Source organism: Alligator mississippiensis, chromosome 1 (assembly GCF_030867095.1).
Source record: "Alligator mississippiensis isolate rAllMis1 chromosome 1, rAllMis1, whole genome shotgun sequence".
In the NCBI taxonomy this organism is placed as follows: Eukaryota; Metazoa; Chordata; order Crocodylia; family Alligatoridae; genus Alligator; species Alligator mississippiensis.
Window position 1 is genome coordinate 316,024,685 of NC_081824.1, and position 13,545 is coordinate 316,038,229.

The 13,545-nt window shown below is 43.0% G+C and overlaps 1 protein-coding gene and 1 long non-coding RNA gene across 2 annotated transcripts in view; both read left to right on the forward strand.

Moving 5' to 3' along the window:
* Positions 1–13,545, forward strand: part of APOO (apolipoprotein O) — a 56,028-nt gene that overhangs the window by 22,315 nt on the left and 20,168 nt on the right. Inside the window, exons 6-7 of the mRNA XM_006275104.4 lie at positions 1,524–1,615; positions 12,364–12,474. Of these exons, the coding sequence (XP_006275166.1) occupies positions 1,524–1,615; positions 12,364–12,474 (203 nt within the window). The remainder of the gene's footprint in view (positions 1–1,523; positions 1,616–12,363; positions 12,475–13,545) is intronic.
* LOC109285011 (uncharacterized) lies at positions 4,179–6,925 on the forward strand. Its single transcript, XR_002092687.2, has 2 exons — positions 4,179–6,185; positions 6,712–6,925. It is a non-coding gene; the product is annotated as an uncharacterized LOC109285011 (long non-coding RNA).

The following is a 13,545-nucleotide window of genomic DNA, read 5'->3' on the forward strand; positions in this document are numbered from 1 at the left end:
TGGCAAAACAAATAATTACCAGCAGTTATGGATAAGAACATCCAGTGTGACTATATAGAATTGATGTGCATGTGTAGCTGAAAAATTAGCTAATTTGTTCAAGTGAACAAATGTCTTAGTTAGTCCCCCATCTGTGAACAAACATACTGCTTTGAATTCATGGTGCACCTAAGATTTGAAGGGACCTCAAGGCTCTTCTTGTTCAGCTTCGTCCACAGGTGCAGGATTTGCTATTCCTGAAGCATCCCAGAGAGATGCCAATCTGGCCAAATAAGGAGCTTCCACAGCTTCCCTAAGTAGTTTTATTGTAGCTTGTGATCTTAGGTGCTCTTTTTTTAAGTCATGGAACTAAGTACAAATTCTCAGTTCTCAGCTGCTTCCTATTTTAAAGAAGAAAAGATTTTGTTGCTTAACAGTTGGTAGTAATAAAGAAGAGAACTAGGTTGTGACTTCAAGAGATATATATATCAGTGAAGAGATACAAATTTGATTATGGTGCCAGGCTTGCTCCTAAAACTTGAGCAAGCTTGGATTACATCTGCTATGTCTGTCTGTCTGTCTGTTTTTTGTCCTGTCTCACCATAAGAACAGCTTTCCTGGATACTACTTGCCCCTAATCTTCTCTCAGGGGCATTTCTTTATTTTTCAAGTGTTAGAACAGTAATGTATTTTTATTGCTTTGGTTGTAAAGGTACAAAGGAGCTCCCTGTTTCTGTATTTCATTGAATTGTCGAAAAAGAATGGGTCTGTAACTGATTCTAATCTCTTTCCAATATGCTGACAATATTTCTTTCATGACAAGTTTGGGTCGGTTTGGTTTATCATTACTGATTGCTCGTTACTTTTACAGGAGTAGTATAACGGAAACACTTAACACTTACGAAATACTTTAATTTGATTGAAGGGTGTGAAAATGATTTTTTTTGTGTGTACACCAAGTAAAAGTAACCTGTTTTTTTTTTTATATCTGAACCTGAATAAACAAAAACAAAATCCAAAAAAACAGTTTACAGTGATTTTAACTTGGGACCATATCCTAAATCCAGCCAGAGAACTATATAAAAAATATTTGTTGTAGAATCATTGTGATAAAGGTTGCTGTCTGTTTGGGGCATCTCTTCCTTCTTCTTGCTTTGTCTAATGGATGCCAACTATTCTGGTCTGTTCAGAAGCATTTATGCTCTCTTTTATAAACCAGAGTTTATATAATTCTCTTAGTAATGTTCTAGAGAAAATTTAACATAAAAGTTTTGCGCTGCAAAAATGATTTGTAAATTGCCACAGAGTTTTATAGGATAATTTTCATGGCAGAAATGCACTAATAAAAATAACTCCAAATGAAATTTTAAAATATCACTTAAATGTGGTAATGTTTCTGAGGAAAGTGATAGGCCTGCACTAACTCATGTGGTAAAATGTGCCTAATGCAGCAAACTCTAGTAATGTATATGCAATTAAATGATAATGCAATCCAAGTGTTTGGATAATACATACTGTAACGGAACATTTCTTCTGTGGAACAGGTTCAAAAATAAAGAGGCTGGTGTATCCAGTGGGTTTTATGGGGATTGGTGCTTCCCTCTATTATCCACAGCAGGCTGTTGCTATTGCAAAGGTCAGTGGTGATATTTCTAATTTTGGGGAAATCTCTTTACTTTGAAACGTATTTCTTACACTTACAAATTAATTGGTAGTCTCCATCTTTATTTAAGAGCTGACAGAATGTTTGGCTTTATTTAAAAAAGAAAGAAAAGAGAGAAACTAAAGCAGGAACCTTAGTTTACATCTCTTCTGCTAAAACTGGACATGCATATCACGGTGTAGAGCAGTCAGGGTATAAGCAAACATTGCCAAACGAAGCAGATGAGTTTTGCTGGGATGTGTCCTGGCATAGCTAATCTGTTTCAATAGGCGAAACAGGTGTTGTTCATTGTCCTGCAGGGTTGTACCCCTGCTACTCCCAGGAGTGGCTGGGGTACGATCCTGTAGGACAACACAAGGGGCATGTCTTTGCAGCTGGAGAAACCCAAGGTTCTGATACTTGCAGAGGTGTGTGCTTGGGGAATCCACCTGGGGCATGCCTCATCAAAAGAAGCCCACGTAGGTGTTTCTAAGTGTGCAGAATGAGGTCTCTGAAGCCCTGGAAGTACCTGCCTGGAGGTACTTCCAGCTGGAAAGTGCAGGCAGCTCCAAGATGCCCACGCTCTCCCACCTTAAAGCAAATGGTCGTCTGCTGTAAAACCTCAGTACAAACTCATAGCACCTATCATAGCCAAACATTTTTTAAACTGTAATGTGAAAAATGGCGTGGACGTCTGTTTGCTTGGTGGTGGCACAAAGGCAACATCTGTTTCCAGCCTCATAATACATTGGTTGACTGTCCTGTTCTTTTAATGCCTTTATTTTGCAACTTACTCCAGGCACCAGTGTGCTATGTTTGAGGAATCAGCCTCTAATGCAGGACTGCTCCCTGAGTGTCCTAAACTTAGGTAATACTCTGATTCTTTATGATGGACTACTTTTTGCTTGTGCAACCCAGATGTAGGAGGTATTGCAGTGAAAGAAAGAAGTCACAGACTGGGACTGGGGAGATTTTTTACAGGGCAACTTCAGAAACGGTTATGCCTTGTGCGAAAATTGACACTGGAACTTTCTCTTGTTTGTTTTTGTTTTGTGGGGGGCGAGGGGGGGTGTTTAGGGTTTAATCTAAATTGTGTGTATCATACCCATTCTAGAACAGGGTAGGAATTCTTCTGCTCAGTGAAATCCTGTCTGTGCATTGGCTACCTTATACTGACAAATTAATGTGTAAATTTACAATTAAGGTTGCTAAATTTGAATGCTGCTTTGATAGGAATTATAGAGTAGGAGATTGCTAGCTAAGACAACATATAGTCCAGCCTGACCTAGTAATGTGCCTTATTACCCACACATTTACTTTTGCAAACTTCTCATTGCACAACAAATACCTTTCTAATGCTTAAGCAAAGATCAAAATTTTTTTGCTACTACTTAGTTGGTATAATAAAAAATATTGCCAGTAACTCAAGAGTTTTGTTTGTTTCTAACACTTAGCCACCCAAAATACAAATGTATTATTGCTTCAGAATTACTCCATAACTTAAGCTTCAATAAGTTGTATATCTTCTAGGAATACCTCTAGTTTTAAAAGTATGTATAGTACTATTGAGTGTGATATTGAAATATCAAGAATATGTGATATTCTTAAAGTTTCAGGCTCAAAACTTGCTGACTTCCAAGGCAGTGTTTTACTCTGGATTTGTATAGTCCCTAGAAGAGGTAATGTCATCTGGATTGGGAGCGGTATGCATTTCCATAATGCAAGCTGTGTATGTTGTAAATAAAAATAGTGTTAGCTGTTGTCTGTAGGGAGCAAAAAGTGATGACTGATGCAGCTAAATATCGAAACTGAATTACCATATTTACCCACATCCACGACTACTTCAAATTTAAGACTACACCCCATTCTTCCCCCCCATACCCTAATTAATTATATTTATAGAAAATTTTACTTTTTTTTTATAATTGTCCATGTATAGAATGTAATTATGGGAGGGGGTAATCTTAAATTCATCTCCCCTGCACTGCTATGACAGGGAAAGCAGCAGTGGGGGTGAGGAGCCAGACCCGTGCCTGGACTGCCTGCCTGTCCCTGTCCCCCTGCCGTGTGTCCCCTCTGCCTGTGGTTGCCCCCTCATCCCTTGCAACAGAGACTAGTGCCTCTTGTGGCACTCTTGCCTCAGGTTAGCCATCTCTGCACTAGGAGTGATATTACAGAAATATTAACCATTAGCTGGGACATGCCACCATCCCAGATGTGGCATGGATGTATCTTTTGAAACGTGTGCCAGGGGTGCTCTTCTGCCCCAGACCCCTCCCTGCTGTCTGCTGCTTGGCCAGCGGAGATGTGCCAGGGGTCAACTCTTTGGCCTTTGGCATCTCAGCCTTGCCTGTTTCACCCAGGCCTTGCCAGCCCTTAGCAGAAAGGATTTTGCCAGCTAGAAGGATCACACACTTATCTTCTCATGTACTCAGAAAAGATGGATTTTTCCCTCTTTCCATAGACACGGGGGGGGGGGGCAGACATGGAAGCGTGGGGAGAATGATGGGGGGGAATGGAGTGCTGCCATGATGGAGGGTATGGAGCAGTGCTGGCATTGTCTCCCTGGCCCTGCTCCTTGGAGGCAATGGTGGTGCAGGGTAGTGGTGGAGGGGGACGGAGGAGCGCCACCATGGCGGTGAGGATGGGGGGAGGGGCCAGGAGGCCAGCAGCGCTGGCCTTGCCCCCGGCTCCTTGGAGGCTACGGCTGAGGGTGGTGGCAGTGCGGTACTGACCTCACCCGCCCCAAGGTCAGCGCCGCACTGCCACCATCCTCTGCATCCGCCCCCAGCCCTCATGATGATTCTTGATGGGCAGTAATCTAGAATCACAGTTCACCCTGATAAATGGGTAAAAAGATAACAAAAAGGATTTAATTGGGGGGGGGGAGGAAAACCAGTATAAGAAATCAGTAACCACCATATGTTGAAGTACAGACAAAGATAGAAGAATACACAGACCAAAAAGTATCAGAACAGTAAGCTGTTCTTTCCCTACACCTTAAATCCTAGAATGCAGTCCCTAGCTGCCTTCAATAGGTTAACAGAAACAGCTTCTGTTTCTGACTCTCCTACCAGAGACTTCTGCAAGTTCTTCTGTTAGCTTCTTTACCCAGCCTGCTTCATTTATGAAGACAGTAGTACCCTGCTCTTAAAGCAGACTTAAGAACAATTTCTTATCTGGGTATTCACATAAGTCACTTATTGGATTTTTAGGGGCCACACTATGCATATGACTTCCTGCCCTCCCCTCCAAAACGGTTTGTGTTTACCAGAACAGAAATCTTTTCTAATCTAATTAGGACCTGGAGAATATGTGTATCCTTTCGGACATAGATTCGTTAATCCAATATATTGTCTCCCTCAATTTTTGCTCAGTGGGAATTGTTCTCCCTCTTTCTAGGCTTTACTCACGCTAAGGTTTTTCCTTTTAAAATGTAAATTAATCATTGTGCAGGAGGGTCTTTCCATGAGTAAACACCCATGTCAGCTGCTGATTACAACTTTACAGTCTTTCCTTAGATGCCAAAGAAACTCATTGTTTATCACTTGTAGGTCGTATTGTGCAATCCTGGCCCTATTATAACATATAAGAAATGTGTTGTGGTATTTGATATAAAATATTTGTAACATAAGGACAATAAGACTAGCTGCAGCTTGATGTTACCTTTCTAGAAGCTACGCTTGCCATATCAGTAAAATAGGTCATGCAAGACACCCCGCAATCCTCCAGATCAGCATAGGGGTTCATGGCAAAAACCTAAGCATAATGCATGTTATAAGTGTAAGATTTATACACAATTAGGAGACGGGGAAAGTTGTTTATATACAGGTAAGGTTGAAGGAAACACTTGTCATGATTTTTAGAGGTTACCATGCTTACCACAGGTATTGGCAAGCTAAAGAATCAAGAATGTGAGGCCACTTCAGGGTCCTCCAGAATCTTCTGAGAATTTTCCAGTCTTGCTTTTTAATTTAAGTGAAGAGTAACTACTGAGTTAAATATATTTGCTGTGTTGCAGTGAATCTAGGAGAGCTTAAAGTTTTCTGATGTTCTGGAATATAACACTAATGAATAAGGAATTCTTGGTCATTGTATATTTAAATTCAGTCTGTAGTTAATGCTTCTCTACACTCTGGAGAAAGCAATAGTTCTGAAAAATCTGCAACAGTTTATTAGTGTGTTTTGTTTTGTTTTTTAACTTTGCAGTAACCACTTCACCAGGAACAGAAAAACCAGAATGTGGTAAAACTTAATACCTGATCTTTTAGGGTTACATGCAATGGAAGTGTTGGGGGGGGATGTCATAATTTAAGTGGACAGCCTTTGATTTGGAAACTTCTTGGTTTTTCTGTCTACATGAACTATGTAACCTTCTTTGCAGTTTTGTTTAGGTTGTGGTTACTTCCCTACGTTAGAAGTTCTGACAGCTGTCTCACTTAAGAAAAATAGCTGTGAAAATACAAGGTCCAGTTCTGCATTCACTACACATCCAAAATTTGAGTTTCATTAACTCTGGATTTCTTGGGTGTTTCATGGTATGCAAGACTGCACTCTGTACATGGTGATTATTAAGTCCATTTATTTTGATATCTCCTAAGGGCCAACCCAGGGGGCTCCTTGTGCAAGATACTGTACAAACACAGATTGAGTGGTCCCTGTTCCAAAGACCTTGCCTTCTAAGTACATCAAGCATACAGCGCTGGATTAATGCATAGGCAAACTAGGCATATGCCTAGGGCCTTGAGCTGCAGAGGGGTCCTTCCTTCTGTGGCAGCGATACAAATGGCCCTGTCCGTCTCCATTCTTTTACCTTCCCTTCCCCTCCTCTCTGCTGGTCTCACTGTGGCAGTGGCTGCTTCCTAGCAGCAGCTCCAAGCCCCGCTCCCCACGGGCAGTGGTGCTGGGGTGGGGAAGGGGATCTCAACAGGCCCAGGGCCTGCAAGTTTGTTTGCCTAGGGCCCACTAAAGGGTTAATCTGACCCTGCAAGAAACACAATATAAGAGCCAGGTATAACATAAGCTGGAAAAGTTTTGGTAATTCAACATTTTGTTAAAGTATTTCCATAACTTTTTTGTGCCTTGAACAGTGCAGAGACCAAGCAGTCCATCACAGTTTATACTTTTTTTTGCACCGGTTTGATCTACACTTTGTGGAGATTAAAAAGTGTATGCTGAAGGGGTCTAGTTCTGCAAGAAGGAGCAGCTGTGACCTACAGACTATTGTCTGTCTGTCTTCCCTCTTGTTCTGTTTTGCTGTTAATATTGGCATAATCAATAAAAGGATTATTTCTGTTGATTTTATTTACCTAAGTACGTGTGTATTTCTTGTAGTTTTTGATATCTCCTAAGGGCCACACAGTATAGTCAGATGAAGCGGAATCTTTCATTAGCGTAAAATGTAATTTCCTCTAACGTAAATTATTGGTTTGAATATATTTTGAGTGAGTTCTTGAAAAACTAAACAAGAATATGGGCAGTTTATGCCTGCAGCAACAGTGAAAATTTTGAAGATGTATTTCCCTTTTATTGCCAGGTCTCTGAGCATTAACTTGCTTCCTTCCCCTGCTCCCACTCCACCACCCTTCATCTTTGCTTTTATTACTTTCAGACATGGATACAATTATTGTTCGCTCACATCCTTATGCCAGCTGCCAGCAAAGTTATTTTTATATTTAAAATTTATACTCGTTTTACATGATAAGTAGGCAAGATATGAGTTTTTGAAACCAGCTTGTCCAAAGAGAGGTCTCATTTAGTTATCCATCTAGAAAAATGTAGTCATCAAATCTTTTTGTATTCAAGATGCACTAATTTTCAATATATGATTTTCTGTCTGTCAGGACCTACGACTTGCTCTTGAGATTATTTATTAATCTAGTCCATTTTCAGTACTTCATAGTAACATTGAAATAATAAATGTGGGGGAAGAGGGGTGTTTGTAAGATGCTGATGTAGGGTGTTTTGTGTCTTAAGACCAGAATCCATACTGAACTGAAGGACAGAATTCATGCTAATGATGACTGAGTGGTATGCTATACCGGCTTCTCATTGTATATAAACTTAAGTTTAGCAAAGTGAGGAGAAAAGTTCCTGTGTGATGCATTTTTTTCCTTCTCTTCAGACCATGAGTAATGGGTCTGTTAGACATTTGCGGATTGTCAGACAAGATGTTGATCTGTCATGCATCTAAATATCCTAATTGTATTTATTTGAATGGTTGGTCTGTGCTCAGTTTGAAAAGTTTTGTCCTGGTATGCTTCAAAGAGACAAAATTGTTCCTAGTTACAGTTTGGGTGGAACATGCCCACAACTTTGTCACCAGGGCTCTTACGGTACATGTGTTTGTACATAAAATTCATAGTGGATCTTAAAGGCCTTTGTAGGGTTCAGGATGCTATCATTCTAGATGCAGTAGAAGCACTTTAAGGCTAGGGGTAGACGTTACAAGCCAGTATAAGTGATAGGCAATAACTGAATCTGGTTTAAAATAGACCTGGATGGATGTAGTATCAGACTTAACAGATTTAGGTTAAACCAGTTGGTTCATTGAACTTCTGTCCCTGATCTCCCCCCCCTCCCCCCCCCCCAAAAAAAAAACAAAAACAAAAACCACAAAACACCAACAAACAAAACAAAAGTTACGTTTTGGTTCCCCTGCATCCCAGGATGCATTGCAACCCCCTGCTGACACCCCCCTCCACCCCCTTACAGGTCAGGTGGGCTAGCCTCTGCCCCAGTTTATCTGTTCCAGCTGAGCTGGGCAGCCCTGCCCCTGGCTGTCATGGAGCTAAAGCAGCCTCATCAGCCCGGCAGCACCAGCGGCAGTATGGGGGTGGGCAAGAGGGAGAACTTCCCCCAGCCCCTCTCCCTCGTCAGTCTCCTGCCTGTCAGCAACAGTGGGGAAGGGTGAGAGAGAATGGACCTCTGCTCTGGCCCCCTCTGTTGGGCTCTTTCCAATTTGTCCACATCCTTTCTGTAGTGGGGGGCCTGAAACTGGACACAGGACTCCAGATGTGGCCTCACCAATGCCAAATAGTGGGAAACAATCACTTCCCTTGATCTGTTTGCAATGCTTCTACTACTTGGGGATTTGATAGCAGCCTTCAACTCCCTGAAGGGTGGTTCCAAAGAGGATGGAGCTAGATTGATAGATTGTTAGGTGCTGGAAGGTACCTTATAGATCATCGGGTCCAGTCCCCCTGCACTAGGCAGGAAAAGACTACTGGGGTCAAGTGGCCCCAGCGAGGTGACTGTCCAGTCTCCTTTTGAAGATTTCCAGGGTAGGTGACCACCACCACTGGAGGGAGTTTATTCCACAGTCTGGGCACCTTGACTGTGAAGGAGTTTTTCCTGGAATTGAGCCTGAAGTGACCTTCCAAGAGTTTGTATCCATTGCTCCTGGTCTTCCCCGGGGGTGCCCTGGTGAACAGCTGTTCACCGAGTTCTTGATGTACTCCTCTGATGTAGCGGTAAGCCACTACCAACTCCTTTCTCAGCCTTCTCTTCTGTAGGCTGAAGAGGCCCAAGTCCCTCAGCTTCTCCTCCATATGGCTTGTCTTGCAAGTCCCTGATCATACAGGTGGCTCTTCTCTGGACCCCCTCGAGTTTTTCCACATCCTTTTTGAAGTTCGGCTTCCAGAATTGGACGCAGTACTCCAGCTGCTATCTCACCAGTGCGGAGTACAGTGGGAGTATCACTTCCTTAGTGTTGGATGAGATGCAATGGTTAATGCATGCCTGCGTGTTGTTTGCCCTGCTGACCACAGCGTCACACTGCCAGCTTATGTTCATGCGATGGTCGATCACTACTGCTGGGTCCCTTTTGGCTGTGATGCAAGTCAAATTGTCATCCTGAGCCTGTAGGTATGTTGGGGGGAGTGTTTGTCCCTAGACAGAGCACCTTACACTTCTGAGTGTTGAACTTTGTCTGGTTCTAGTCCGTCCAACTCTCCAGCCTGTCCAGGTCTGCCTGTATCTGCAACCTATCTTCTGGCATGACTATGCCCTGCCATAACGTGGTGTCGTCCACAAACTTGGCCAACGACATTCAAATCATTGATAAAGATGTTGAAAAGCACCAGTCCAAGCACAGACCCCTGAGGGACACCACTGGCCACTTCTAAACTGTTCTCAGTGGTGACAGATGACAACAAGGAGCACTGGTCTCAAGTTGCAGCAAGAGAAATTTAGGTTGGCTATTAGGAAAACCTTTCTCACTAGGAGGGTGGTGAAGCACTGGAACAGGTTACGTAGAAATGTGGTGGAAGCTCCATCCTTGGAGGTTTTTAAGACGTGGCTAGGCAACGCTTTGGCTGGGTTGAACTAGTTGGGATGATCCTGCTTTTGAGCAGGGGGTTAGACTAGAGCAGTGGTTCTCAACTTTTTTGTACCAGGACCCATTTGTAAACATTGATGGCTAGTCCCAAGACAGCTCTCTGGCCCTGCTGGTGCCCCTCACTCCCATCCTTCTCCCCCTAGGCCCCAGCCCCCGGTGTGTGGGGCAGAGGGAGGAGTGGGTTATGGGGAGGCATATCACTCCCCAGATTTGTGCCGCATGTGGCTGCAGCCTTGCCAAACCAGCATGGAAAGGAGGTGCCTCCATGGCCCAGCAGGTGGGTCCCAGCACAGTGGGGTGGATCAGGGCAGTGAGACTAATTACTGCTGCTGCCATCAATCTGGTGCCAGCTGCAGCACTAGCGGCACGAGGAGTAACGGATCGGGGGGGACACGCTACACTGCCCTTGCCTCCTCCCACCACTGGCTACTTGCGCACTGGGCCATAGCTCTACCCGCTTCCATGATCTGGTGGCCAGCAACTAGTCTTGTTGCCCTGCTCCACCCTCCAGCTCTGGGACTCACCTGTTGGGCCATGGAGGCGGTTCCTGTCCATGTTGGTCCGGCCAGGCTGCAGCCCCGTGCTCTCACAAATCTGGGGGGAGGCATGTGCCCTCTGTCTGCACCATAGACTTGTGGGGAACAGCAGGAGCTGCTTTCTACCCTGCCTGGCTGCCACGTGCATGTGTGCACACATGCATGCACGTGGCACCCCCTGTGTCCCACACCCCGAGCCCTAAGCGCCCCTGGCAGGGAGTGGGGAAACCCACTCTTTCCAGCATTTTTCTGATTGTTCATGGCCCTTTCAAATATTCTTGCGACTCCCCCAGGTTGAGAAACACTGGACTAGATGACCTCCTGCGGTCACTTCCAACCATAATCTTCTGTGATTCTATGAAAGCCCTCGAGGCACGGGCTTTTCCGCTTGTACTGTGGCTCTGCTGGGCTGTGAATGCCCCAGTCTCATCTCCTCACCAGTCAGCCTGGAACACAACTGTGCAGACCCTGGTTGGGGCACCGGGGCAAGTTCATTCCCCTCTCCTCACTCTGTGGCTGGGGTGGGTGGGCTGGCAAGGGGCAGGGCTAGGGTGTTTGCAACCTGGCAGAGCTGGAAGATGTGCACAAGCATTCCCCACCTTCTGGCTTTGGCCAGTGCAGGCATCTGAGTGAACATGCATTCTGTTAGTTAACGGTCCATCTGTGGAGGTTAAAAATTGCATAGATTGAATCATTTTCACCTCAGGCTTTTTGACTGTTGATACCTAGCCTCAGAGTACAGGGCAAGCTCCTGTACTCTAAGGAGCTTGCCCTAAACTGGATTGGAATTTGTGACAAGGATAGCAGGCATTAGCCAGGAGGTGACAATTGTAAGAATTATGCTTTTAAACATGGAGCAATAGTGTGTTATTTTAATAGCTACTTGGCTTACAAATCATCTTTTTTTTTCTTTTTTTTTAATTTCCCCTTGCTGCTTGCAAGAAATCCAGTGAGGCCAGTTTTCATTGTCAGCTGTTATAGCTTCAGTCTAGATGTGGAGGTTAAAATCCAGCAACCTATCTGTGCATTTTTTAAGGGTGACTGTTTTATGTTTCTTGGGTTGTTAGGTGATGGCTTTCTTGTCTTGTTCAAAGTCTTTCAGATTCTGATACTAGAGAGAAGCTTCCCCTTGGTGTTACATAGTGAATTTCTGAAGCAAAATACAATAAGTACAGTCACAATTTTGCTAACAGGTATTGTTTGGAAAGCTCTATGCAGTTTTGCTGGTGATGTCTGGCCAAAGGAAATGAAAGAACTGAAACATGATGGCAAAATAAGGGTGTTAAGATGTGTTAAAGTCAGAACTAAAACAAAATGGTAAAACCTGAAAGAGAAAATACAAAGTACGAATGTTCTCATCCTTAACCATATGAGTGGTGCTTAATAGCATTGCCTGTTTTTTCTAAATCCACTTCTCTGTTTAATTTGCTTTGATAGGATTTATAACACATTTTTAAAAACTACTTTTCCCTTCTTATATGAAGGGTTTTTTTGCTGCCACTTTTTATTAAACTATGCAGATCACATTTCTGCAATATGCATGAAGCATGTGTATTTGTGTTTAAAAAATCATCACTCCTTTGTGATTTTTCTTTTTTGTAACTACTGGTATTCAGGATTCGAATTATGGGAAAGGTTTGGGGCAGGGGAGGGCTGAACCCCCCCCCCCCCCCCATAAGAGCTTAATGCCCCTGGCCTGCCCTGCACCTTTCTGAGCAGCTCAGGCAGTGGTGGCTGCTCCTTCCAGCTGCCATTGCCACAGACCGCCCCCAGGAGTCAGAGTGTAATTCAAACCCTGCTGGTATTTCAAGGGAACTGAGAAGAAAAAGCCCCGCCCCACATGTTGTGTTTGTTTGTTTGTTTTAAAGGTCACAGGTTCAAGGCTGTATGATTGGAGTCTGCAAGGATACATAGCCTTAGAATCTCTCTGGAAAGATGGTCCTAAAAAGAAGAAATCTGGAAAAAAAGGAAGTGAAAAGGTAGGTGACCTAAGGAAATTAATTTCCAAAATATCTGACACTTCAAAGTCACAAAGTTTGTATTTGGGATGATCAACTTTCATTTGTTTGTTTTTTATATCAGTACAGCAGAACTCTTTTTAATTTGTACCATTTTTTCAAGGCAGACAATGTAATAGTCTCTCTCTAAATTCTGAGAAAATATTAAGTTAGCTCAAAATGCTAGGCTTCAAAATTGTGTGGGTTTTTAATTTTTTTTTTTTTAAGCCTTAGCTTAAGGATGTATAAAGAAGTGGATGTATAGTGACTGAATGATACTGATCCACTTTTTTGAGATCTCTTTTTTGTGCTGAACAGAAATTTTTATTACCCTTCCTACAGGTAGGAGACAGCTTCATATTTCTAGTGGAGGGTATTCAGAGCAGATGAAGGAAGTTGTAACTTCTCATGCATCAATGCAGGCTCCTTAGTGAAGGATATTGCCTGAAAAAGTCCAGACAGTTATTTCCAGAGGGAAGCATTACCCAGAAATCTAATTGTATGTGATGAGTGGTTTTCATACTTGCTATTTAAAGATGCATAAGTTTTGATGCTTAAATTAAAGCTACTTTTGTATCAAGCCCACTTTTCATAGCTCCTGAGCTGCTCTTCTTCTGTTGACACACAACAGGAAAATAGTTGGGTTGTAGCCTCTCTTCACAGTGCCCATGAATTGAATGGTTATAAAAAATGATGTTCTCTGTTGCTATGACAGGCTTGATCCATGTCGTGCTTAAAGCTTTATAAGTGAGAAACCGCTACTGTATATGTGGTATTTGTTCCATTTGTAAATGTATTACTGATCCTGTAACTAACTTAAAATCTAAACTCATCGTGCCAAAGGCTTCTGAAAAAGTATAGATGGCATTAGGTTTTAGAAACGTGCAGTGGCAACATCAAGCAGTATTTAGCTTAGCTTCTTTAGCTTCTTATTTTGTGTTCCAAAGTTTCAAAAGGAAATTCATGTCAGTTGTTGGAACGTAATAATCCTGAAGCTTTCATGTTATGATCTAGTTTATTCAGGTACTTGCCATCTTAGTGAAAAACAAATCA